This window comes from Malus domestica, chromosome 17 (assembly GCF_042453785.1).
Source record: "Malus domestica chromosome 17, GDT2T_hap1".
In the NCBI taxonomy this organism is placed as follows: domain Eukaryota; kingdom Viridiplantae; phylum Streptophyta; class Magnoliopsida; order Rosales; family Rosaceae; genus Malus; species Malus domestica.
The window spans coordinates 2,452,295-2,476,559 of NC_091677.1; the positions used below are offsets into that span (position 1 = coordinate 2,452,295).

A 24,265-nucleotide genomic window follows, 5' to 3' on the forward strand; every position below is an offset into this window, starting at 1 on the left:
CCTAAAAAGCAATCTCGAACCGACCTTGACGAAGCTTATAAATGAGTCTATATCATCACTAAAAGACTATTTAAATAGAGGGTACATTTATTTCCACGTACTCATCCTAAAGGATTCTGCAAGTTCGGTCCTTATTTTTAAGTTAATTTTTGTGCGTGATGATGTGTAACGTACTTCATGTAACATCAAGCTGCCTTAGAAGCTAGAAGACTAAGGTGATGACTAGGCACGGTTCTAACTTTTGTTTGACCACAAACTACCACTAAGGAGGAGACACGGAAATCTGTGTCAAAACTTTAAATTTTGTGTCACATGCGGTGGTCCTGAAGGAACGGAGGTGATGACTAGGCACGGTTCTAACTTTTGTTCGACCACAAACTACCACTGAAGGAGGAGACACGGAAATCTGTGTCAAAACTTTAAATTTTGTGTTACATGCGTTGGTCCTGAAGGAACGGAGGTGATGACTAGGCATGGTTCTAACTTTTGTTTGACCACAAACTACCACCGATGTAGGAGACACGGAAATCTGTGTCAAAACTTTAAATTTTGTGTCGCATGCAGTGGTCCTGAAGGAACGGAGTGACCTTCAAAAAGTAGAGAACAACACTAAAATTAAACGGACAAGTTAAATTTGCAAAACCAAAGATGACGGTAAAGTTCACATCACTAAATTACATATGATTTATGTACTAGTATTAGTACTGGTTACTGGTATTTCTCGTTACTTATGAGAAAGTGTTGAGAATAAGTTTAATATTGTTGGAGGTTGCACTTTGTATAAACTTATATACAAGTCAAGCTACTTTTCATATTGTCAATTAATTTTACAATAGCATCATAATTTTTTTTTGTAGTATCAGAGCAAATTCTTACAAGTGTGAAGTCCAACGGCCACACGTGCTCTAACCCAATAAGTTTAACGTTAATTATCATGCTAACATGTAAAACATTGTACTAAAAACATGAGGTGTTAGTGAGTCCAGAAAAAAAATCTCACTTTGAGAAAGCATCATTAGCGTTTCTCATAATACAAACTGACTCTCTATACAGATAAGGATAAACATGTTTAAGATTTAAGGTAATCACAAGTGAAATAACTCAATAAAAATGATAGTTACGTTGTAGTTAGAATTATATACATATGTAATTACATAAATTCTACGCAGGCACATTGAAATTCCTCAAGCTCTTCTATTTTGTTTTGTTTTTTTTTTTCTCTGTTCGATTTTCCTCTCGTTTCTCTCTCTAAATTTGTGGCACAACAACTTAACTCTTGTAATTTATCCTATGTTTAAATAATTATCAAATTTCCGATATAAGCATACTATGTTCCTCCGTAAATTTTATAAATGTCGTTTTTTTGACAAGCAACGATAAATTACCAATTCATTCATCGTCTCAAACAGTACATGTCGTGGTTGTATGTTGTAGAAGAAGCGAGAAGGTTGGACTCAAGAGTCAAGAGGGACGGAAGGGGACTAGAGCAAGCAGCAACACAATCAGCCACTTGTCCGGCAAAGATTGTGACCGATCTTCATGCAACCCTACGTCACCTTTCATTGTCGACAGGCTCACACTACATCCAAAACAAGCCCCAATAGGCATTAGGAGTCCCAATAATTACTTCCATTTATATCGTATTGGTACACTGTAATACAAGCGTTACTTAAATACCAACGCATTTTATAATAACTTTACTTGAATTTTAATGCATTTATTATTCACGCATTATTAGTAAATTCTGAATTTATATACTTTTAGTTTTATTATGCTTTGAACTGATAATATCACGTAACGGTGGTGAGCCACAGTAGTGATTTTGTGGATCACGTCCTATTTTATCTACCAATAATATATATCCACTTTCTCTCTCTTTGTCCCACCTTGTTTTGCTTATTAAAGCGGCAAAGCAAACTACTACTCATACAAAGTTCACTTATTTCTCTCTCTCTCTCTCTCTAGATTTTGAGCTGAAAAAAACCAAACCACCGGGCACAAGCAAGAGATCTCCGCAGAGCCTGCAATGGAAGTAAGGAATTCTCTGAAACACAACTTCTAGGGTTTCCTCAAATTCCACCGACCTAGTTTTAGTAGCTGTATACAAAGCTTGCCATTTTCGTTGATATTTAAATCAACCCTTTTTTCTTATTTATTTATTTTTTACTATATTTTATATGATGCAAACTTTGTGCACCCGCTTTGTTGCTCTGGGTAAGCAAGGCATTGATTCAATCAATGTTCTTATGTGTTGCTCAAGTTTCGATCTTTGAGCTCCTCCTCCAGTGGGGTTTCGTGAATTTTGGGTAGATTTGTGTTAATTATCTGGTACTCCATTGGCGTAGATTGGTGCGGAATTTCGCTTTCGTTGGTGAAATCGTTTGCTTAATTTCGTCGAAAGTTCGTGTTTTTGGAAGTTGGTGTGACTTGTTTTGTTGTTTGGTTGGTGATTTTCCCGGAAAGTGAAAGGGAAATGTGGGTAGAAATTTGAGTGAGGAGTGAGGAGTGAGGAAAAGGAAAATTACCCCTCGATTTTGAGGTGGAAAACGCTGCAAAAATGACGGAAGGGCGGAGGAGGAGAGGGATACATTTTAGCAAACTGTATTCGTTCTCGTGTATTCGATCTCCTTTCGTTGATAGTCATCCCCAAATCGGGGAAAGAGGGTACTCGAGGGTGGTGCATTGTAATGAGCCGGATAGTCCGGAGGCGCTTCAGTTGAGATACGGGGGAAATTATGTTTCAACTACGAAGTACACGGCAGCGAATTTCATTCCCAAGTCTTTGTTTGAGCAGTTTAGGAGGGTTGCCAATATATATTTTCTTGTTGTAGCTTGTGTCTCGTTTAGTCCGTTGGCGCCTTTCAAAGCTGTTAGTGTTCTTGCACCGTTGTTAGTGGTGATTGGCGCTACTATGGCTAAGGAAGCTGTTGAAGATTGGCGGCGAAGAAAACAGGTAAACGTTTCTGGATTATCTAGATGTCGATACGTTACACATTTTGCACTGTCGATTTTACTAGTCATTTGAAGCTGTAGCTTAAGCTTATTTAGTCATGTTTGGATTAATATGTAAAATCTGGTGTATAGTTGGATTAGAATTATGGTTCTCGATTAATCGGACAATGAACATATATGTAGTAATTTTTGTTGCCAGTGTATTAAGATTTGGACCGGTTGAGATTGTACAGATTTCTCTTATTTATATGTGCGTACTTTCTATATCCAAAATTGGTGCAGCATGATTGGAAAGAGCAACATTATTACGAAATATCTTCAAATTAATAAATTGATGATTAATTATTTGTTTGTCCTAATTGGTTTGGCTATAAATTTGAAATTGTTTCAGGACATTGAGGCGAACAATCGAAAGGTTAGAGTTTATGGTAGGAATTATACATTCTATGAGACCAGATGGAAGAAACTCCGGGTTGGTGATATTGTGAAGGTCCACAAGGATGAGTACTTTCCTGCTGATCTTCTGTTACTTTCGTCAAGCTATGAGGACGGAATTTGCTACGTTGAAACTATGAACCTTGACGGAGAAACTAATTTGAAATTGAAGCATGCATTGGAGGTGACATCTCATCTTCAGGATGAAAAATCCTTGGAAAACTTTAATGCGGTGATCAAGTGTGAGGACCCAAATGAAAATCTGTATTCATTTGTTGGGACTTTGTTCTATGATGGAAAGCCTTACCCGCTTTCCTTACAACAGATGCTCTTAAGAGACTCTAAGCTGAAAAACACCGAATATGTCTATGGTGTTGTTGTCTTTACCGGTCACGACACAAAAGTGATGCAGAATGCGACAGATCCTCCTTCAAAGAGAAGCAAAATCGAGAGGAAAATGGATAAGATAATCTACATTCTTTTCAGTACTCTTGTTGTGATAGCCTTTACTGGATCTGTCTTTTTTGGAATCAACACTAGACGAGATATAAGTGGTGGAAAAATGAGAAGGTGGTATCTTCGTCCAGATCATACAACTGTATTTTATGACCCCAAAAGAGCAGAACTTGCGGCTTTTTTCCATTTCTTGACTGCCCTTATGTTGTATGGATATTTAATACCAATATCTTTATATGTATCGATTGAGATTGTGAAGGTATTACAGAGTATATTCATTAACCAAGATCGGGAAATGTATTACGAGGAAATGGATAGGCCGGCTCATGCACGCACATCTAATCTGAATGAGGAACTTGGTCAGGTTGATATGATACTGTCTGACAAAACAGGCACACTGACATGTAATTCCATGGAGTTCATTAAATGTTCGATAGCAGGCACTGCGTATGGCCATGGTATAACAGAAGTGGAGAGGGCACTGGCAAACAGAAGGGACAGAGTTGATGGACTACATGAAACTGGTAATGTATCATCTGATGTTTTAGACAGTGCTAGTTATAATGTTGACTCTGGAAAGTCAATAAAAGGTTTCAACTTTAGAGACGAGCGCATCATGAATGGGCAGTGGGTCAATGAACGTCATTCAGATATCATACAGAAATTTTTTCGGGTTTTAGCAATCTGTCATACGGCCATTCCAGTTGTTGATAAAGCATCAGGAGAAATAACCTATGAAGCAGAGTCACCAGATGAAGCAGCTTTTGTCATAGCTGCCAGGGAGCTTGGGTTTGAGTTTTTCGAAAGGACACAAACAAACATATCATTGCATGAGTTGGATTTTGAAAGTGGGAGGAAGGTTGATAGGTGAGTTCCATTCGTACTTTGACCTGTTTATTTTTATATAAAAGCTCCTTATATTGTTTACGTGGCTCGGAAGCCATAACTTCTGACACATATTTAGCTAAATTAAGTACCCAATTATGGGCTGTTAGAACCCGGGTAAAACATTCCCACTTTGCATATTTAATTCTGAGTCTAGAAATAGATCAATGGCCCAGGATTAACTACTCACTACAGCCTCTGTGTTGTAGAATACATATATGGCATGCTCCTACCTACACATCTATTACAATTCAGTGACTTTAGTCTTAATATGACTAAGTTTATTTATCCCAGGGAATACGAGCTTCTTCATGTCTTGGAGTTCAGCAGTTCTCGCAAAAGGATGTCAGTAATTGTAAGGAGTCCAGAAAATAAATTATTGCTCCTTTCCAAGGGTGCAGACAGGTTAGACTCTTGAGTGCTCATGCTTAAGGCTCACATTTGAAGTTGCAAGTTGGGTTTTTATAATTCCATGGTTTTCATTTATCTGTACATATTCAGTGCGATTCTGGAAAGGCTTGCAAAAGATGGGCGGCAGTTTGAGGATCAGACCAAGGAGCACATTCATAGATATGCTGAAGCAGGTTTACGAACCTTGGTGATTGCATACCGCGAGCTTGGTGTAGAAGAATTTGAAATATGGGCGAAGGAGTTTGTGAAGGCTAAAGCTTCTGTCACCGAAGGTCGAGATGTACTGGTGGATGGAGTTGCTGATAAGATTGAAAGGGACTTATTTCTACTTGGTGTGACGGCTGTTGAAGACAAACTGCAAAAGGGGGTGAGTACTGAATTTTGATGGTTTTTTTTTTTTTTTTGGTGAGTCGTTTCACCTGGATTAGATTATTGTTATTTTGTCCACCCTTGAATTTGGAGCCCTGTACAACTTGACATTACGTGAATTGGAAGTTCATATCACGAAACAAAAAACTAGGGCCCATTTTATACTGAGAAAGGTTTGTTTGTGTTCATGGAAATTAATTCTGTACGGATATTGTTCTCTCGGATGCAGGTGCCTGAATGTATCAGTAAGCTTGCCGAAGCTGGGATTAAGATATGGGTATTGACGGGGGATAAAATGGAAACTGCAGTTAACATTGGGTATGCTAGCAGTTTTTGTGCTTGGATTATATTTTTCTAATACTTCATTTTGTGCTTAGATTATATTTTTCTGCAAGTTACAGGTTACAAGTATTGTAAATTTTACAGGTATGCTTGCAGTTTACTTAGACAAGATATGAAACGGATTGTCATCAGTCTCGATTCACCAGACATAAATGCCTTGGAGAAACAAGGGGATAAAGAGGCAGTTGAGCAGGTATAGAATTCCTAAAGCAAAAATCCAAGACATTATTTTTTTCCCTTATTTTTTCTTCTTCCATGGTGTAATTTCTGAAACCATGAAACCATGATTGTTTTAAGGCTTCTCTTGCAAGCATAAGGAAGCAAATTGAGGAAGGTATTTCGCAAATTAATGAAGCTAAAGGAACTTCGAACCAACCTAAATCGTTTGGCTTGGTAATTGATGGGAAGTCCTTGGAATTTTGTCTCAAGAAGGATGTCAAAAATTCTTTTTTTGAGCTTGCAATTACTTGTGCTTCTGTTATATGCTGCCGCTCTACGCCCAAACAGAAAGCTCTTGTAAGTATCTCGATCATGCTCATGAGCATATCCATTCAAATCAACAACAGTTTTTTCGTAAGGCGTTGCTGACATCAAATAATCAGAGAGAACTATGAAACCTGTGCAGGTTACGAGATTGGTAAAACTTGGAACCGGTAAAATAACACTTTCTGTTGGTGACGGTGCAAATGACGTTGGCATGCTTCAAGAAGCGGATATTGGAGTTGGCATTAGTGGTGTTGAGGGGATGCAGGTGACAATATTTGTTGTGTTAATCTGATTTTTACGGGTTCTTTTTTCTTTTTCAAGATAAGTAACTGGAAATCAGTGCAATTTTGAAAATGAGTTAGTGGATGTGTTTGTCTATTACACTATTCACCAAATTAGAGTACTTTTGAAAGAGAGAATAGAGCATACGTCTGTCTACAACGCTGTTTGCCTGCAATTGTTTGTTTTTGGTGATGGACTCTCAGACATATAACTTGCTTATTTTTTATTTAAGACCCAGCTTCTGATTCCATTTGATTCCTGAATGCAGGCGGTGATGGCAAGTGATTTTGCAATAGCTCAATTCCGTTTTCTGGAGCGTCTCTTGCTTGTACATGGGCATTGGTGCTATAGGCGCATATCAATGATGGTAAAACTATGCCTCTTATAACTGCAACAAAAAAAATTTGAAAAAGAAAGTAATAGATTTCATACCCAGCTGATACGTGCTGATCTTTTCTTTTTGGTTGATGCAGATATGCTACTTCTTCTACAAGAACATTACATTTGGGTTTACTCTGTTTTGGTTTGAGGCCCATGCTTCTTTCTCCGGTCAACCTGCTTACAATGACTGGTACATGTCATTCTACAATGTCTTCTTCACATCACTCCCTGTAATTGCTCTTGGCGTCTTCGATCAGGATGTTTCTGCACGGTTCTGCCTCAAGGTATACAATTTTCTCTTTTGTAGAGTTTACATACAAATAAGGGAAAATAATATGATATTCAGGGTGAACGAGTGATCCACACAATATAGTGGTAAGGTGACAATTGACTACAAATTCACGATTTACGCACTATATACTATAGCTCTGTATGTTGTAATTCCATCTTCTGGTAGTAAGTATCAAATCTAGTAACAAGTTCTTTACGGATGTTAAGAACCAAAAGGGGTATAATTATCGTCATGGCTTGTCATATTTATTGTTTATTTTCATCTTTTTGGACTGGAATTTTTACAGTTCATGCTTTGTTCTTTTGACAGTATCCTTCCTTGTATCTGGAGGGAGTGGAGAATATCCTCTTCAGCTGGCCACGAATACTCGGTTGGATGGTTAATGGCGTTTTGAGCTCCATAATTATCTTCTTCTTCACCACCAATTCCATGATTGGCCAAGCTCTCCGAAAAGATGGTAAAGTAGTTGACTATGAAGTCCTAGGGGTCACAATGTACTCTTGCGTAGTTTGGGTCGTAAATTGCCAAATGGCGCTTTCCATCAACTACTTCACCTGGATCCAGCACTTCTTCATCTGGGGCAGTGTCGCCTTCTGGTATATATTCTTAGTGATATACGGCTCTGTCTCACCAAGCGTATCCACAACAGCACACAGAGTTCTCGTCGAAGCCTGTGCTCCCAGTCCTCTGTTTTGGATGGTCACCCTTCTCGTTACCATCTGCACTTTGCTGCCGTATTTCTCATACAGGGCTTTCCAGACACGGTTCAAACCAATGCGTCACGATGTAATACAACTGGAACGGTTAAATGGCTCAGACAACGAGACTTCCGGTGAATTGCCTCTGAGATTCAGTAGCAAACTGCAGCACCTGAAGCAGAGATTGAGGGAAAGAAGGTCGTGAAACGCGGTCCCGGGACCGAACTTTGTGCATGTAATCAGGGGATAGTTTGGTTTTGTGAATATGTTTGACAGTTTGAGAGAGGTATTCTTAAGAAAAGTCAGGTAGGGCAAATGGCCAGTTAGTGTGTTGTAGATTAAGGGCTTTGTAGGTTTTTACCATGTAAAGCTGATATATATCATCAAATTATCAAACAAAAAGGGAAACCCCAGTGTGGCAAAAGCATAAAGCGAGTGGAATCAAAATTAAGAGTTGTTTTATATGTGGTTCAATATCTTAGTGGATCGGCTGTTGGTTTTCTACTTCTGTGTTTGAAACTCCCTCCTCTTGTAAATTTTTTGAAAAGAGACGACACTATATTAATGACAACAAATGAAGGTTACATCAAATTTTGGATGAGGAGATCTTGAATAATATCATGAGAATCCTTGAACCAAACTATTATGTTGCCAATTCAAACGGCGAACTGAGCTAATCTATGGGCTACCCCATTACAGGTTCTAGGGACATACATGAACTGTTTAACTTGAAAAGTCGCCGCTACCTGCGACATATTCTCCGCAAGCAAGCCAATCGTAGAAAAATCACTAGTGTGATCTCAACCACGATTTGTTGTACACCCAGTGTCATTTGTACTTCCATTTTCACATTGTTCGATAAACAAGTTCAATGCTATTCAGATTTCAACTTCTCATCAATTCAGTCCCTCAAATTCAATTCCTCCAATTTCGGTTACGAATTAGTAAACATGTCAAAGATGTCTTTCTAGAGGAATAGAACACCGCCACCGGCGCCACCAGCTGCAGCCACTAAAAGTAGATTAAAACCAGCAATCGCAGCCTGTAGATTTGACACACCATGATTAAAACTGATAGTGCATGCACAGATAAAGATTTGATATAAATGCATGGTGATTACTGCAAATCTTATCCCACTAAATTAACCACCCACTAGCCCTGCAGATCAGCATCGACATCAAGAAAATAACTAAGATATTATATATTAGTTTTGGGATTAACACTAATCACTGTTTAAGCGCAACCCAATAAGACGTTTGGCAAATTGGCATGCATCTGATCTGGCTGGCTTGGCATTGTTTATTGAGAAGCCCAAAAGTGCAGTCTGGCAGGAGAAGGTTAATGTGCTTTTGCTGTTGCCGTGTACTTTTGAAATAAGCACTTTTGACGAACTGAACACAATCTTCTTTTTCTAGATCTTTTTGGTAAATGGGTTGTTGTGGCCGGACTCGTAGTCAGAAGATCTTCGTAAACGTTATTTAACAGATTTTATGATTATTTGGGAACTTCATTTTTCCTTAAAAGACTGAGGAAACTTTGACATTCATGACCAAATGGTTGGCTTCTCCCCGACTGTCAAGACGTTTTTCGTGTTTGCCTAAATGCCAAAGCACTCCAATTGCTCCCAAATGTATTTTTTCAGTATGACCAGAACACGGAGACAGCACATGTCATTATATAATTAGAGGAAAGTTTTTATTTTTTAATTTATTTTTTTATTTCAAGTGTCTTTCTAATTATATAATGACATGTGACGTACCGCCTGTATTATAAGCACACTGAAAAATCTCTTTTATTTAGATGGAAACACTGGTGACAAATCACAATTAACGTATGCATCGATCTTGTGCGTGTGTGTGCAAGTAATCATAAAGTTCGTTATTTATATGTAAGGATGAATGACTTTTTAATTGTAAAGAGTTGAGCTTTGTTATGTTAAGTTGACCTTTAAATGCAATTTTTTTTTTTTTAACATAACCGTCGTTTGTTGTGCTCACTTCTTGAAATAAGGGGATGAGGAGCCAGAAGGAACTTAACACTCAACCCCAACCTTCCACGTTGCAATTGGTCATCAAGTTGCCTTGCTAAGTAGGTTGGGCAATGATCCTTTTGTAAGTTACCGTTGAAATATCACACATCGACCGTATCAATGAGAAAAGAAAAGTTTAAATATCTTAATCTCATTCCAACTAACGCCGACACATTTTGTGATAAAACCTCACACCTGACGGATTGTGTAGGTGGTAAGTACCAAGTTGGGGACAATATCAGTGTTGTTGGAAGTGTGCCTTCAGCCCGTTTATTTGATAATTCTACATGGTATCAAAGTCAGGGAGCCAGCCCATACTGTACTACCACGTGATGGGTGGGTCCCCTTGGCCCCATGCGATGATGGTGAGTCCCTTGGCCCCGCGTGTAGGGTGAGTCCCTTTGGCTTCACGTAGTTGTCGATGTATGGATCTTCCACGTATAACCCACTAATTGGATCCCACGTGAGGGGGACTGTTGAAATGTCTTATATCGACCGTATCAATGAGAAAATAAGAGTTTAAATATCTTAACCCCACTCCAACTAACACCAAGGCCTTTTGTGATAAAACTTCATACCTGACGGATTGTGTAGGTGGTAATTACCAAGTTGGGGACAATATCGGTGTTGTTGGAAGTGGACCTTCAACTCGTCTCCTTGATAATTCTACATAAACCTTGTTAAGACTTCTCCTTCCTCGAAATGATAAAACTCAATAGATTTCTCGTAACATTTCTGCAACGACCACACAAGCTGGCAAGATTAATATAGACCATTCAGCTGATAGGAGCAACAACCCATATGTACAAACTACGTAGTGCAGGGACGCAACAATGCAGAGTAATGTTATGCACCATTTTTAATCGTTATATCTTTCGCTTGTAGAATACTTGATCGAACTACAAACGTGCAAATAAAAATATGTATATTCGTATGTTTAAAATGCTTAGAAAGATATCAAAGAATCAGAAGGATCCATACACATAAGGTCACCAATTAGGCAACGATACATATAAAAAACCTCATAAGTCAACTATTAGAGAAATTTTTCAGTTTGTCGGGAACATGGTCATGTACATCAAGTGTTATAATACAATTTGTTGAATTTTTTATATACACAGTAACATTCTACCTAAGATTTTGACATCTCATTTGGAGATGCTCTTATATAATTGGAGGTTTTTTTTTTTAAGTGTCATAATTGTATAATGATGAGTGGCGTACCATCCTGTGCTCATGTTACATTTAAAAAACCTCTCATTTATTAAGGTGAAAACACTAGTTCGTTAAGAATATGGTCCAGTATATCAAGTGTCATAATACAATTGGTTAAATTTTTTCTTAAAAGTTTTGAATCAATTGTATTATTATACTTAGTGAACCGAGCTGTGTTCCCAGCATACTGAAAGATTTCTCCAACTATTGGTAGGAATTTTTTTTCTAAAATATTAATATACACGTAACTCGCACTTGGCATGGTTTTGTGGCTTCTTGTGCTTCCAATGAGGAGTCTATTTTTTTTCCTGAATTTAGGCCAAATTGCACAATAATAATAATAATAAATTAAATATTGCTTCCAAAACAGGTTAACATATCCCATTCATACAGCTACTCTGTCAATTATCTACGGCTACACTGTTATGCACACATTTCCTTCTAGAAGTCCTGGTGGCCCCCACGAGGATGGCATGCGAGATAGTATCTCAGGTTCTAGAACACAAAAATTAAGCGCGCGCGCACACTCACGTTTTCCGTATTTTTTTTGTTACAACACTTACATATTTTAATACAATTACCATCACACGAACTAAAAAATAATAAGCTCGTTTAAAAGTGTATTTAAAATAATTTGATAAGAGTTTTTGGAATCAATCCTTAAAAAAATGCAAATGAATTCTGAAAAACCATTTAAAGTGTTTTCTACAAGAAGCACATAACAATTGCTATCCGTAAGAACTCAAAAGTACTTTTGAGAAAAACAATTTTAGTCATTTATAAGCACTTGTAAACGAGCTCGATATCTCAAATTAAAAGAAAATCATAAAGTTACTTTACAATCACGCAGGGTAGTCTTTGAGATTTTGGAGGCGTGCGAAATTTATAAAAGCGTCCCTCCTTAAGATAGTCTTAAAATGTAGGACAATGTATTGACGCTAGAAAACAATCACTTAAATCAAAACAAAGTTTAGCACTCACTGATTGCAAGTTTAAAAATGTCATTAATAATAAGTAAAAAGAGTTACAAACATAACGTTCACTAAATAATCAAAAGTAGTTCAATCTTAAACAACTAAACAGGAAAACAAACTTTAAAAACTCTAACTTAGTTTCACTTGAATACGTAACATTATTATACGATAATATTGAAAAAAAGACCATCTTTTATAGTGTATTATTGACACTCAAAATATCTTATTGTACTCTAAATTTTTATATTTAGAAAGGAAAAAAATTACGCTTAATATGAGATTTTAAAGTGCTAACAAAATCAATTTTTGAATATAAAATATTATTTCATAACAGAAGCAATTTTAAATATGTAATATTATTACATATAAATATCAGATGACAAAATTTTTGAAAGCCCCTTCAAATTTAGAACTATATACCACTGCACCTTTTGCACCCCCTTAACGCCCCCCTCTGATCAATCACGTCTTGATAATTTATTTAATTCAAATATTTTTTTGTGGAGTAAAAATAGAATTAAAATCTCATGAAAAATGTCAAGTTCCTAATATACCTTTCTATTTTCCACGCACCGATTTCTTTCCATCTGTCTTCCTCAATGTCCACATGCTCTGCTTTTCTTATCCGTTTTTGCCACCGTATCCAGAAACGCGGACACGTGCGTCCAGGAAGCTCACGTGCTGACGTTGATGCAGTTAAGAAAGTACGTAACGCCGAACGTGTGAATAAGGAAAGTTTACCAAATTATCTCCCGCCGTAACTCAACACGCCCTCTCAACTCTTCACCAATACACTAGAAACATGATGTCATGACATTCGATATCAAATCTTCTGCACTCAAAACGGTTTACAGCACTTTTGTGCTTTATTTATTTATGTAAAACGTGTTTTTTTTTACTCAATTTATCTTAGTATCGTATTTTTTTTATTGAAGAGATTTGAAAAGTTAACGCATCAAGTGGCGTTTAAATGAATGATCAAGTGTCAACAAAAGATATAATTAACATAGAGATTACTAAGAGCTCGTTTAAAAGTGCATTTAAAATAACTGAAAACGTTTTTTTCAGAAAGCATTTAAGTATTTTTTTTTTTAAATTTACTTGTATTTTTACAAAGATTAATTTCAAAAATAATTTTATTAAAAACATTTTTAACTATTTTAAAATAATTTCCAAACGAACTCTTAGTCTGAAAGCGTTCTCGCTAATATCACAGCTTCAATAATTAATAATTGATTATTACAACCATGCCTTTTTTAATCTTCCAACTTAACACCGTCCTATATAAAAGCATACAAGGAAGCCAAAGAGCCACAACCAGCAATTCTCAAACGCACCAAGAGCGTCCAAAAAAATTATCCTACGACAAGAAAATATGCAAAACGACGATTTCGAACAGGGACTCGTCTGTCCCAGCTTCAGCTGCTACTCCTCCGACAAACTAGCAGATGCCGCCGCCAAGGTCTGTCGGGAATTGGACCACCTCAATTTGGTCGATGAATCGGAGTCCGGTCAGTTAGCAGACTGTAAAAATGACAGCGAGTCCGCGACCGCCGACGAGGAGGAGGAGGATGAGTTCGAATTCGTGTCCTTTCAGAAATCCGCCGACCAGGTTTTCTTCGACGACCGCCAGATCGGCCCCGTTTTTCCCGTGTTCAACCGCGACCTCCTGCAGGATAAAAGTCAACGTGTTCTCCTCGCCGGCGGTCGGAATGATAAAAAGGTGGAGGACGACGACGATGGTGTGCCGTCATCGTCATCGTCCGAAGTGGACGAGCTGGAGGCGGTCCCACCGGGGACGTACTGCGTGTGGATGCCGAAATCCGCGTCGGCAGAAGCGCGTGGGAAGTGCAAGAAGAGTAAGTCGACCGGAACATCGTCGTCCGGAACGTCGTCGTCTCGGCGTTGGAGCCTCCGGGATTTGCTTCGGCGGAGCAACAGCGAAGGCGGCAAGAACATGGTGTTCTTGACCCCTTTGTCGTCCACCTCCAAGAAAGTGGAAGACAACAGGGAAACCAAAAAGAGCTCCGGGTCGGGAACCGGGTCGACATCTGGGTCTGATGGGCCCAGGAAAAAGCCCAGTAAAGGCTCAAACTCGTTGTCGATGGCTCACGAGGCGTTCTATGTGAGGAACAAGACGGTGGCAAAGGACGGGTACAACAAGCGGCGTTCGTATCTTCCATACAGGCAGGACCTGGTTGGGTTCTTTGCTAGTGTGAACGCCATGAGTGGAAGCTTCCCACCTGCTCTCTGAAAATCTGATAGTAAATAAATTTTGTCCTCGCTGGCAATAAGCTTAATTATTATTAATTAACTTTTGCTAATCCTAGTTAGTTTGAGGGTTATGCCTAGTTATTTACACAATTTTCGACTTAATTTAAGTGTACAGGTTAATTAGTGTACTAAAAAGTTCGAAGTTTTTTATCCTTTGCTGTAACTTGTTTGATATTTTATATAGCGAGATTAACTTTATATCTTTTACATTGGAGGGCAAATTTTGATAATCATACTTATATTTGTTGAATTTGTCACATGATCACATCTTCTTTTGTTGAGTTACCGATTCTCTCTATTTTTGAATTTGATTATACAATCATACTTTGTGCTGCTGAAAGAAGAGCAGCAAGTGTTGCTGAAACCCAATCACAAAGAGACAAACGTCTAATAATGGTTTTCAGTTTCTATAATGTAGACATGTGTTCATTTGTGATTAGTTTTTCAACCGCACTTGCTGCTTTTCTTTCAGCAGCAAAGCATTGCTCTTGATTATGTATCTATTTTATTTGCTAAGAATTGATCAGATAGTTGTATACCGCTCAATTCCCCTCAGTGTCGGCATGATCTATTGAAATTGTACAACCTATTATAATTGTACATGCAGATTATAAAACGCACTAGACATGACGTAGGACGATTGTTAACTATTGGTGTATGTATTAACTTTGCCTTCTGTTATTTCATAGAAGAAGGCTTTGCATTTTTAGTGTGCCTAGCTGAGAAGTCAATTTAATTAGGCTTCATATCAATTACCTCCAATGGTGTTGATGTATGTCTTTACTCTGTGATAAAACCTTTTTAATGTGCCAAGTTTACAAGTCAATTTTAGGTTTCATATCCTTTTCCTCCAAGTAATGAAATTGTCTTTTGAAGATTTTTTTTTGGTGCCAATGGCAAGAGTTTTATTTTTATTTTTTAACAAACGATATTATCTACATTAAGGAGATGAGAAGTGGACTAAACCTCACAATGAGCCAACAATAATGCAGTTCAAATTTGCTTTTGGCGAGAATTGAACCTAAGATCTTTCACTTATAAATGAAGATGAATACCATTAAACTGTAGTACTAAGTTGCAATGACGAGAGTTATATATTAAGAGAAAGTCGATAATGACCAAACAAAACTGATTTGGTTATTTTATAAATAAATAAATTCATATGCTAACCGGTCTCTCATCCTTACTTCCGGAGGAGTTCTCAACTCACCACTCATGACATGTTTATTGTATTTAATTGTTGGAAATGTACCTTAAAAATCAATTATGAGATTTAATTTAATTGAATGAAAAAGATCATTGCTTAACATCGTCTTATTAAATTTTATACGCTTAAACAGTAAATCCAAATAATATGTAATAGAGAAAATCTAATCAAAGGAAGCTAGATTCATGATACCTTTATTTCTCGAATACATTTATGCAACGAGGTATCTACAATGGTAAAAAGAATTATATTAAATTAACAAATTCTTTCCTTCATTATTAACACATACGGAATCAAAAGATAAGTGGATTAATTAGCTATTACACACCTCAACAATCAGGTATTACAGGGCAGTTTATTCCATGTTCGAATCATGTGTTGTTTTAATATGGGCTTGCCTTATTCAAGTAAGTAAAACGTTTTTAATACAATAATATTATGAGCAATGTTAAAGGGACTATCTCAGAAGTGAGATTTTTTATAGACTTTATGTCATCTCATGTTTTTGGCACAATGTTTTATACTGTCAACAATGAATTGACGTTAAATTATGAGGTGATAGATAATCTATGGAAAATTTCACTTTAAGAGAGTACTCTTAGGATTTCTCATACAATTACTAAAGAATTTTTTGTTTAATTTTAGCATAATGCTAGGGAATCTAAATTTTTTAAACAAAATTTTGTAAACCAAATGATGTAGTTGTGGATAATTAGATTATTAATTAAGTGTAGATTTTTGCGAAGACAATCACCGTTCACAACGCTATCAAAAGGTTTCAATCATCTCTACGGTTTTGTCCAACAAACATAAAAGAGTTTCAATCAAAGAAATGGAGAAAAGGTGAGATGACAAATGCTATGTGCCAAAGTGAATGAAGTTAAAGTTTGTTGTGCGCTGCCGTTGGCTAAGGTATCTAGGTTTAAATCATGTTGCTTAAATTGGGACCACTGATCACACTAAAATACATGGTGGGTACGTATCGACACTCGTTTCGAATAATTTTTTCGTGTATTATGAATAAGGACGCTCAAATTATAACTCTTATATTCAATTTTTAATAATTTATTTTAGAAGTGAGATACATTAACTATGACATTGACACGTAATATATTACGTAGAGTAAGTGTTTAAAATATCGGTATTGGTGAAAATATCGATTTGTAAATTTGTGAAAATATTGACAGATGTATTGAATATTAATATCGATTGATTTTTTTGATGAAAATGATGAAAATTGAAAATGAAACTTTAAGGATTGTCAAACATTGATTTGGACGACAAATAAGAGTTTCACCAATATTTAATAGATGTGTCAGAAATATCGACGGTATATGTCGATTTTAACCTAAACTTAAGAGTTTATTTGATATGAGGTGAAGTTCACCCCTGTTTCCTTATCTTTCTTTGATTTTTTTTAATATTTTAATAAAAATATCGATTGTATCGAAGAAATTTTAAACATTGTCACTGCTAAGTGAAGACTCAGTCTATGAAAGACTTTTTCGTCAATCTGAAAACAAAATACTGTTCATGGTAAAAAATCATAAAGTGATGGATGTTTTCGTTCTTTTAATCATAAATAGCACTTCGACCAAAAAATAAATTACAAAAAGAGCATTTGTCGATTTACGCTGCTGTTTTTCTATTTTGTTTTCCAATTGCACAACTTTTTTGCCCTAATTTTGGAAAACAGGAGAAAGCAAAAGTAGGAATCTTTCATACTCAAATCCTGAAGTAAATTGGCATGAATCTCATGCTCGTATTTCACACGGTTGGTTCTGAGTTCGATTTCTGACGATAGCGAATCAAATGATGATTGTAACAAGAGATTAAAATGCATCTGTGAGTTTTTTCGACTCTTAAAAACAGATAACTGAAGTATTTTTGCTACCAACTAGCCTCCTTTAAAAAACAATCTTGGAGTTTTTGTGTACAGTGGGAGCGGAAGTTGACGCATTCTGAACTGATGAGTGCAAATCTGGTCGCTGCTGAGCTGAAACACGATTAATCACTAATGGTAATGGATGAGGTTATCATAATTACCAAGACTAAATGGTAATTAGCGTTTGGCTTGATAACAAAGTGGGTGTCTCCGTCCTTTGACTTGAGCGTCGGCAGAGGGAAAAGTAAAGTGACTACAGTAGCAAAGATTCGGATGAAATGTTTTTTTGGGTATAGTTGTTTAATAACGATTCTGATACTGATTGAACTGAGTATATTAAACAGACGGAACTAAAATACAAGAACGTCAATATTTTTAAGAAAACTGTCGTATGTATGGCGTGATTGGAGTATTCTTGTTCAAAATTTCTCCTTCAAGAGTTACTGGTCGTCAATTCTCTCAAAACACAATGTTAAATAAAATAAGAAGTCACATTGGTTATCTCACAAAACAAATCGTAACTTATATCAAATGCTTCCACTTCTAATTTCGTCGAGAGCTTATACATAAAAACCCACACCTATTGATTGAGCAAATGATTAAGGGGGGATAATATTGGTGCTATTAGTGGTGTATCGCGGCTCGTCTTTCTGAAACTTTAATATGGTCTCAGAGCGGTTCTCAAATTTGAGTTGAAATTATTGGGTTCATTTATAAACATGACCGATGTAGCTCCTCGTCTGGCCACCTCCAAAGTGGTCCCATGTAAGGTTGTGTATTGAATAAAGCAAAAAGTTCTACATTAGTCATCTCACAAAACAAATCGAAATATTAAATAGTTTCACTTCTAATTGCACTGAGATCATTTGCATAAAAACTCCTCAGAGTGATTAAGCGGCAATAGTATTAATGCTATTAGAGGTTAACCGCAACTCATCTTTCTAAAACTTTAACATTCAACTTTATTTATTTATTTTTATTTTTTGCATTAACTAGCAACACCAATGTGAAAAATACGATGGTCTAACAATATGATAGCTTCCAAATATGCTTTAATATATCAAAGACACGGACTCCTTCAATGTGAATTGCGAGATGGATGGATGGATTTCAACTTGATGACATAAAAAGGAAGACAAAACAAATGTGAGCACGAAATTAGTTAGGAGTGCGGAGCAAGTTAACTTTATTTGGGAAACTTGCGTGGAAACACACCTTATTAATTCATGTACTACGATCGATCCGAGAGGTCAGGATCATGCTTCGAGAGAGGCTTGGGAATTGTTCAACTTTTACAAAATAATATTTATATGCTCCAAAACCCTTTCTTTCAACGTTGATAGATTCTTATCCGAGGGAGACTTTTCAGTATGTTTGAAACACGGGATGATACTTTTACATGTCAATATACAAGGAGAAGACACTTTTGAAAATAAAACTTCCCTCCATTTATATATGTGGTGTAAGACCTTGTATTCCGGACACAAAGAAAAAATTCTTGTCAAGTGAGAAATGTTAATGGTACTCTCTTAAAAGTGGATTCTCGATGAATTCTCCACCACTTCATGTTTTTGACATAATGTTTTATAATGACATGAAAATTGACACAAAACTACAAGATGACATAGTATTCATAAAAAGTCTCATTTTATTAATAAAAAGTATAATTTTAATTATCGCACACCATTTCACAAGTCGTGTTTCATTAGTGAATAGTGAGTACCATCATTTAGCAATGCCACGTCGAATTACAATATCACTTTATGATTTCTCTCTCCAAGGGACTAGGCAAAAAATAGCCAAGGAGAGTTTCTTGAGGCCTTCTTTGCTGAAAGGAATCTTTTCCTGGGGATTCTAAGGATCTTGTAATCGTAACCGTTTATCGTATATTGTGCGATGAAAAATTATTTTAAAATTAAATAAAAATAGTACTTAATGAAAATTGATCATACGATGTACAATGAACGATCACGATCGCAGAATCCCAAAATCTCCATAAAAAGAACCCGGCGATGATGATCCTTTTCCTTCTTTGCTTTGTTGAAAGTAGACATGGCATTTTGGACCCGACCCGACCCGTTAATATTACTATTTGGATGGATGCTTTAAGGGTCGGGTCGTTAACGGGTGAACCCGTTAAATAACGAGTCATTTTAGGTCAACCCCTTAGCACTCGTTAACACCTGTTAGTCGAGGATGTTTTAGTAATTTCAGTAAAGTCTTAAAACAAAATATAAACTCTATGCAAAAAAAAAAAAAAAAAAAATTGTTAACGGATGAAACGGGTGACCAGTTAGCTTAACGGGTCGGGTTCGAATGACCCGTTAACTTAACGGGTCAAATTCAACCAGACCTAAACCCAACAAACCTGACCCGTTTACAGATCTAGTTGAAAGGGCTCAGGTAAATCGGGCCTTTGTTACTAAAAAAGAAACAAATAGAAAATAAAAATCTCGCGGGAACGCAGACCCTGCGCTTCCTTAACTTACACTTTTACCCTTCCACGGTCAACGTCATACCTCTCACTGGCACCGGTTGGTGGGCCATTATCCACGTGGCACTGCTGGTATTAGGATGAGCTGGCACGCACGTGACAGTCAAAGAGCGCACTCGAGAGAGTTCACTGGATGGATAGAGTAAGAAGCTGAAGAAGCTCTCGCTCCAGCACCATCTCTGCAACAAATTCTAACCGTTTGAAACGGAAAAAACTGTCACCGATTCCTTGGGAAGAGGAAGATGGCGACTCTGCAGCTGCCGAGTTGTAGAGCTCACGGTCGCTCTTCGCCTCCGCCGTTGATCAGCGCCTCTTCCTCTTCCTCCGCGTTTTGGGGCGGACAGGTGGCTTTCATCAACGGCCGCCGTTCATCGGCGGAGAAGCTCCGGTACAAAGGTGGCGGAGCGGTTAGGGTTCTGGCGATGTCGGGCGGTTCGTCTTCGTCGTCGTTCAAGATGAACTTGAACGAGTACATGGTCACTCTCGACAAACCGCTCGGGATTCGATTCGCGCTCTCCGTCGACGGCCGAATCTTCGTCCACGCCCTCAAGAAAGGGGTACTTCCGCCATTTGGTCTTCATCGCTCTCTCTCTCTCTCTCTCTCTCTAGAACAAAAGTTCCGAGCTTTTGATTGATCGATCGATGGATTGGTTTAATTTTATTGAATTTGAAATTGCAGGGGAATGCGGAGAAGTCCAGGATAGTAATGGTGGGCGACACATTGAAAAAGGCCGGCGATTTGTCCGCCGGCAGGCTTGCTGAAGCAAGCGACTTTGTTGATACCCAGTGAGTATGCCATATTTTTTTTGTACTATCTATAGAAACCCCGCTTTGCGAGGGGTGGAATGTTTATCCTACACAGCCTTACCCTTTTTTTTTTTTAAAACAAAGAGGCTGTTTCCACGACTCGAATCCGTGATCACAATGGAGATTCGAACTAGTACATTTGCCATCGACAATGTGACTACGCGCACATCTGCGCACATAGTATGCCATTAACATTTTTAATTTCAGTTGCACGAAAGACGATGAAAAATGCCTAATTTTGACTTGTTAATGAATGCTGAGACACCGATGTTTGTTATGAATGAATCTGAAGGGCAGTGGGCAAAGATTTGTTCTTTACTGTGCGCGTGATTCAATGTCTGCATTAGCTGTTGAAATTTTCGAAATTCGTTCATGAATGTGTGTTCATATTTGTTTTTTATTTGTTTCAGTCTTTGGTTTCTCCAGGAAGATGCTGAAGGAGAAAACGGGATCTATTAGCCTGGTTCTTGAGAGACCCTTCTCTCCTTTTCCAATTCAGCAACTGCTTCTTATGAATGATCTCGATAATCTGTTTAATAGAGGTCGAGTTCCTTTTGCAACTTGGAACAAGGCTGTGCTGGCTTCCAGTTTGCAATCATCTCCAGGAACCGGTGGGAACTCTGGCTTTGTTACGTTCTCCTCAAAGTTTCTGAAACCGCAAGGATGGAATTATTTGAATGGCCAAAATGGTCGCATTCAATCACAAATGCAGAATAATACTGTTGCCCAACCCCTGAGCCAACTTGCTTGTATTTACGCTGAAGAGGAGTCCGGCGATGGAGAATGGGCTCATGGGAACTTCCCACTGGATGAATATGTTAAGGCATTGGATCGCTCTAAAGGCGAACTATACTATAACCACGCTCTTGGTATGCGCTACAGTAAGGTGTGATGTTCATCAAATTCTTCAACTATAAACTTGCATTGAAAACTAGGGATAAGGGCTCATCTGTTATGTTGTTCATGTGTCAGATTACTGAACACATATACGTTGGATCATGCATACAAACAGAAGATGATGTGGCGGCACTGAAAAATGTGGCGGTGAGTGCAGCTAAACCTTGTATATTTGTAAAAATGTAAAACAACATTTTTGTGTTGTCATTGAAATATGCAGTCTACTCGTATACACATTGTATCAACTTCTTTTCTGTGTCTCTCTTTAACTGCTATGAAATTCTTCGTACAGGGAGTTACTGCTATACTGAATTTCCAAAGTGGAACTGAGACAGAAAATTGGGGAATAAATTCCAATGCAATAAATGAGTCATGCCAAAAGTTCGGTATTCTGATGATTAACTATCCAATAAGGTAAACAAAAAATCTGTGCACTATTCTATTTATCGATTGACAAAATTTATCTTTCTTTTGAAGTCACTTCAAATCATGGAGGTCGGGCATTAAATTTCAGAAATGGAAATGAGTTTCTGAAGTGTCAATTGCTTACAGCTCACTACGACGGCCTCGTAAAACGTCTGAACCTTTTCTTTTGCAGGGAGGGAGATTCTTTTGATTTGAGGAAGAAACTACCATTCTGTGTTGGGTTATTATTACGCTTATTAAAGAAGAATCATTGTGTTTTTGTTACTTGTACAACTGGTTTTGATCGGTCTCCTACTTGCGTAATAGCATACCTGCACTGGATGACAGATACTTCCCTTCATGCAGCTTATAATTTTGTCACTGGGTTGCATTTATGCAGGCCTGACAGGTTAGCCGTCTTAACCATCCTCATTTCCTTTGAGTTTTACACATTATGAAAAGAAACATCTTAGCATGACAAAAATTATTTGTTGCGAGGAAGATCGCAATTCCTTGCTGTGAGTCTGTGACTTGTTAAAGAAAAAGGAGTACTTTGTCACTAATTGAAAGATATCCTTGCAATTTCAATGCAGACCGGCAATTGCTTGGGCGACATGGGATCTTATAGCCATGGTGGAAAACGGGAAACATGAAGGACCTCCAACACATGCTGTGATATTTGTATGGAATGGGCAAGAGGTAGTTGAAAACTTCAGTTTCAACTTCAATGTACAACGTATACTTTAGCAGTGATGTTGGTCATTGGATAAATCTGAAGGGACTATGAAAGAAATTTCTTTCTCGATGCCTTACTTGGCGTAGGACTGGATCTGTAAATAGTTTTAAGCTCGTAGTCCTTAAAGCATTATACTGTTCTATTGTCGAGTAGTAATAGAACTTATTTTGCTTCTGTTTGTGCTTCCTGATTCACCCTGTCTCTGTTTACAGGGGGAGGACGTAACCTTAGTTGGAGATTTCACCGCGAACTGGAAAGAACCAATTCGGGCAAATTACAAAGGGGGATCACGATGGGAAGCAGAAATCAGACTTTCACAAGGAAAGTAAGTAAAATCATTGTGTTATTTTGATTTTTACGATTATAATAAAAATATGAGATCTAATGCCTTCTGTTAACTTGTGTTGAATTTTCCATCAAGTTTTCTTAGACTAGCTAATCTTGAAAATGTCGCACGATGAGTTTATCTAATTTTCATTTTAAGTGATGACACGATGATGTTCTGCCCTGCAGGTATTACTACAAGTTCATTGTTAATGGGAATTGGCGGCATTCAACATCCTCCCCATCTGAAAGGGATAAAAGTGGAAATGTCAACAATATAATCATCATTGGCGATACTGCCAGCGTGAGGCCTTCTGTTCAACAACCGCAAAAGGTCAGTGCACTAATTTGCATTTCTTTTTCGTCGAGTGTCTTCTCTTCTTATGAATTTGAGCGAGTAGATTAGATCATTTAACTTGTTTTCTCTTCCAGTAAGCGAAAAATTGGACTTGTCCAAGTCCAACGAGTATGCTTTTCCGCGTAAATGATACTGATGGATGATGGCTGTTTTGACACTTTGCTGTTTTAGGATGTGAATATTGTGAAGGTGATTGAGAGGCCATTGACAGAAAACGAGCGCTTCATGCTGGCAAAAGCAGCTCGTTGCGTTTCGTTCTCGATATGCCCGATTAGACTAGCTCCAAAGTAGGTTGGCAAGTACAACGTACCGCGATTCAACAATTTTCGAGGCTAGAACATACAAATCGTGCAAATGAATGTCTTCTGAGTCCCTAAAATAAAGACATTTTTCATAAATGTAACATGATGCAATTCTTGAGGTTGTTCTGTTACTGGTGCCTTTTTATGGGCCTTTATGTCACCACCCACGGAAAGCTTATGTACGCCACAACCCACTTGATGGATGAAATAAAAGCCGCAATTGTTAGAAACGTCAAATGAGCGGTATTCCAAATTAATCACCTGTTGTTAAGTAGATAAGTTAAAATACAAGATGACAGACAGTTTTAGAAAGTTAATCAGAATACGCGTAATTAGGAAGACGACGCGTATGTGGGTAAATGGTCGGGA

General features: G+C 37.6%; 3 protein-coding genes across 5 annotated transcripts; all 3 read left to right on the forward strand.

Annotated features, from left to right (window-relative positions):
• The first annotated feature begins 1,870 nt into the window (after positions 1 to 1,870).
• Positions 1,871 to 8,451, forward strand: LOC103404324 (probable phospholipid-transporting ATPase 8). The gene is made up of 11 exons (XM_008343222.4): positions 1,871 to 2,953; positions 3,344 to 4,710; positions 5,023 to 5,133; positions 5,230 to 5,506; positions 5,738 to 5,826; positions 5,935 to 6,043; positions 6,148 to 6,366; positions 6,476 to 6,601; positions 6,887 to 6,985; positions 7,092 to 7,283; positions 7,601 to 8,451. Exons 1-11 carry the CDS (start codon positions 2,558 to 2,560, stop codon positions 8,192 to 8,194), a joined length of 3,579 nt encoding a protein of 1,192 aa, XP_008341444.3. The 5' UTR covers positions 1,871 to 2,557; the 3' UTR covers positions 8,195 to 8,451.
• A 5,131-nt stretch (positions 8,452 to 13,582) lies between these two features.
• LOC139193631 (uncharacterized) lies at positions 13,583 to 14,461 on the forward strand. Its single transcript, XM_070817052.1, has one exon. It carries the CDS (start codon positions 13,583 to 13,585, stop codon positions 14,459 to 14,461), a length of 879 nt encoding a protein of 292 aa, XP_070673153.1.
• A 5,726-nt stretch (positions 14,462 to 20,187) lies between these two features.
• LOC139193808 (phosphoglucan phosphatase LSF1, chloroplastic-like) lies at positions 20,188 to 24,126 on the forward strand. Of its 3 annotated transcripts, none has more exons than XM_070817509.1 (10): positions 20,188 to 20,624; positions 20,747 to 20,853; positions 21,301 to 21,760; positions 21,847 to 21,918; positions 22,064 to 22,185; positions 22,370 to 22,585; positions 22,770 to 22,875; positions 23,125 to 23,237; positions 23,426 to 23,570; positions 23,766 to 24,126. In XM_070817509.1, the coding sequence occupies exons 1-10, from the start codon at positions 20,310 to 20,312 to the stop codon at positions 23,883 to 23,885; spliced, it is 1,776 nt and encodes a 591-aa protein (XP_070673610.1). In that variant the 5' UTR covers positions 20,188 to 20,309; the 3' UTR covers positions 23,886 to 24,126. The 3 variants fall into 3 exon arrangements, with proteins under 3 accessions (XP_070673610.1, XP_070673611.1, XP_070673612.1); XM_070817510.1 differs by having other exon boundaries at positions 23,669 to 23,881; XM_070817511.1 differs by having other exon boundaries at positions 20,199 to 20,624; positions 21,285 to 21,760.
• Positions 24,127 to 24,265: the final 139 nt, after the last annotated feature.

Coding starts and splice junctions, on each gene's coding strand:
- LOC103404324 (XM_008343222.4), top strand. CDS start 2,558: ATGACGGAAGGGCGGAGGAGGAGAGGGATACATTTTAGCAAACTGTAT. Junction 5,134..5,229: donor CTTTCCAAGGGTGCAGACAG/GTTAGACTCTTG, acceptor GTACATATTCAG/TGCGATTCTGGAAAGGCTTG. Junction 5,827..5,934: donor GAAACTGCAGTTAACATTGG/GTATGCTAGCAG, acceptor TAAATTTTACAG/GTATGCTTGCAGTTTACTTA.
- LOC139193631 (XM_070817052.1), top strand. CDS start 13,583: ATGCAAAACGACGATTTCGAACAGGGACTCGTCTGTCCCAGCTTCAGC.
- LOC139193808 (XM_070817509.1), top strand. CDS start 20,310: ATGGCGACTCTGCAGCTGCCGAGTTGTAGAGCTCACGGTCGCTCTTCG. Junction 20,854..21,300: donor AGCGACTTTGTTGATACCCA/GTGAGTATGCCA, acceptor TGGTTTCTCCAG/GAAGATGCTGAAGGAGAAAA. Junction 22,876..23,124: donor TTGTATGGAATGGGCAAGAG/GTAGTTGAAAAC, acceptor CTCTGTTTACAG/GGGGAGGACGTAACCTTAGT.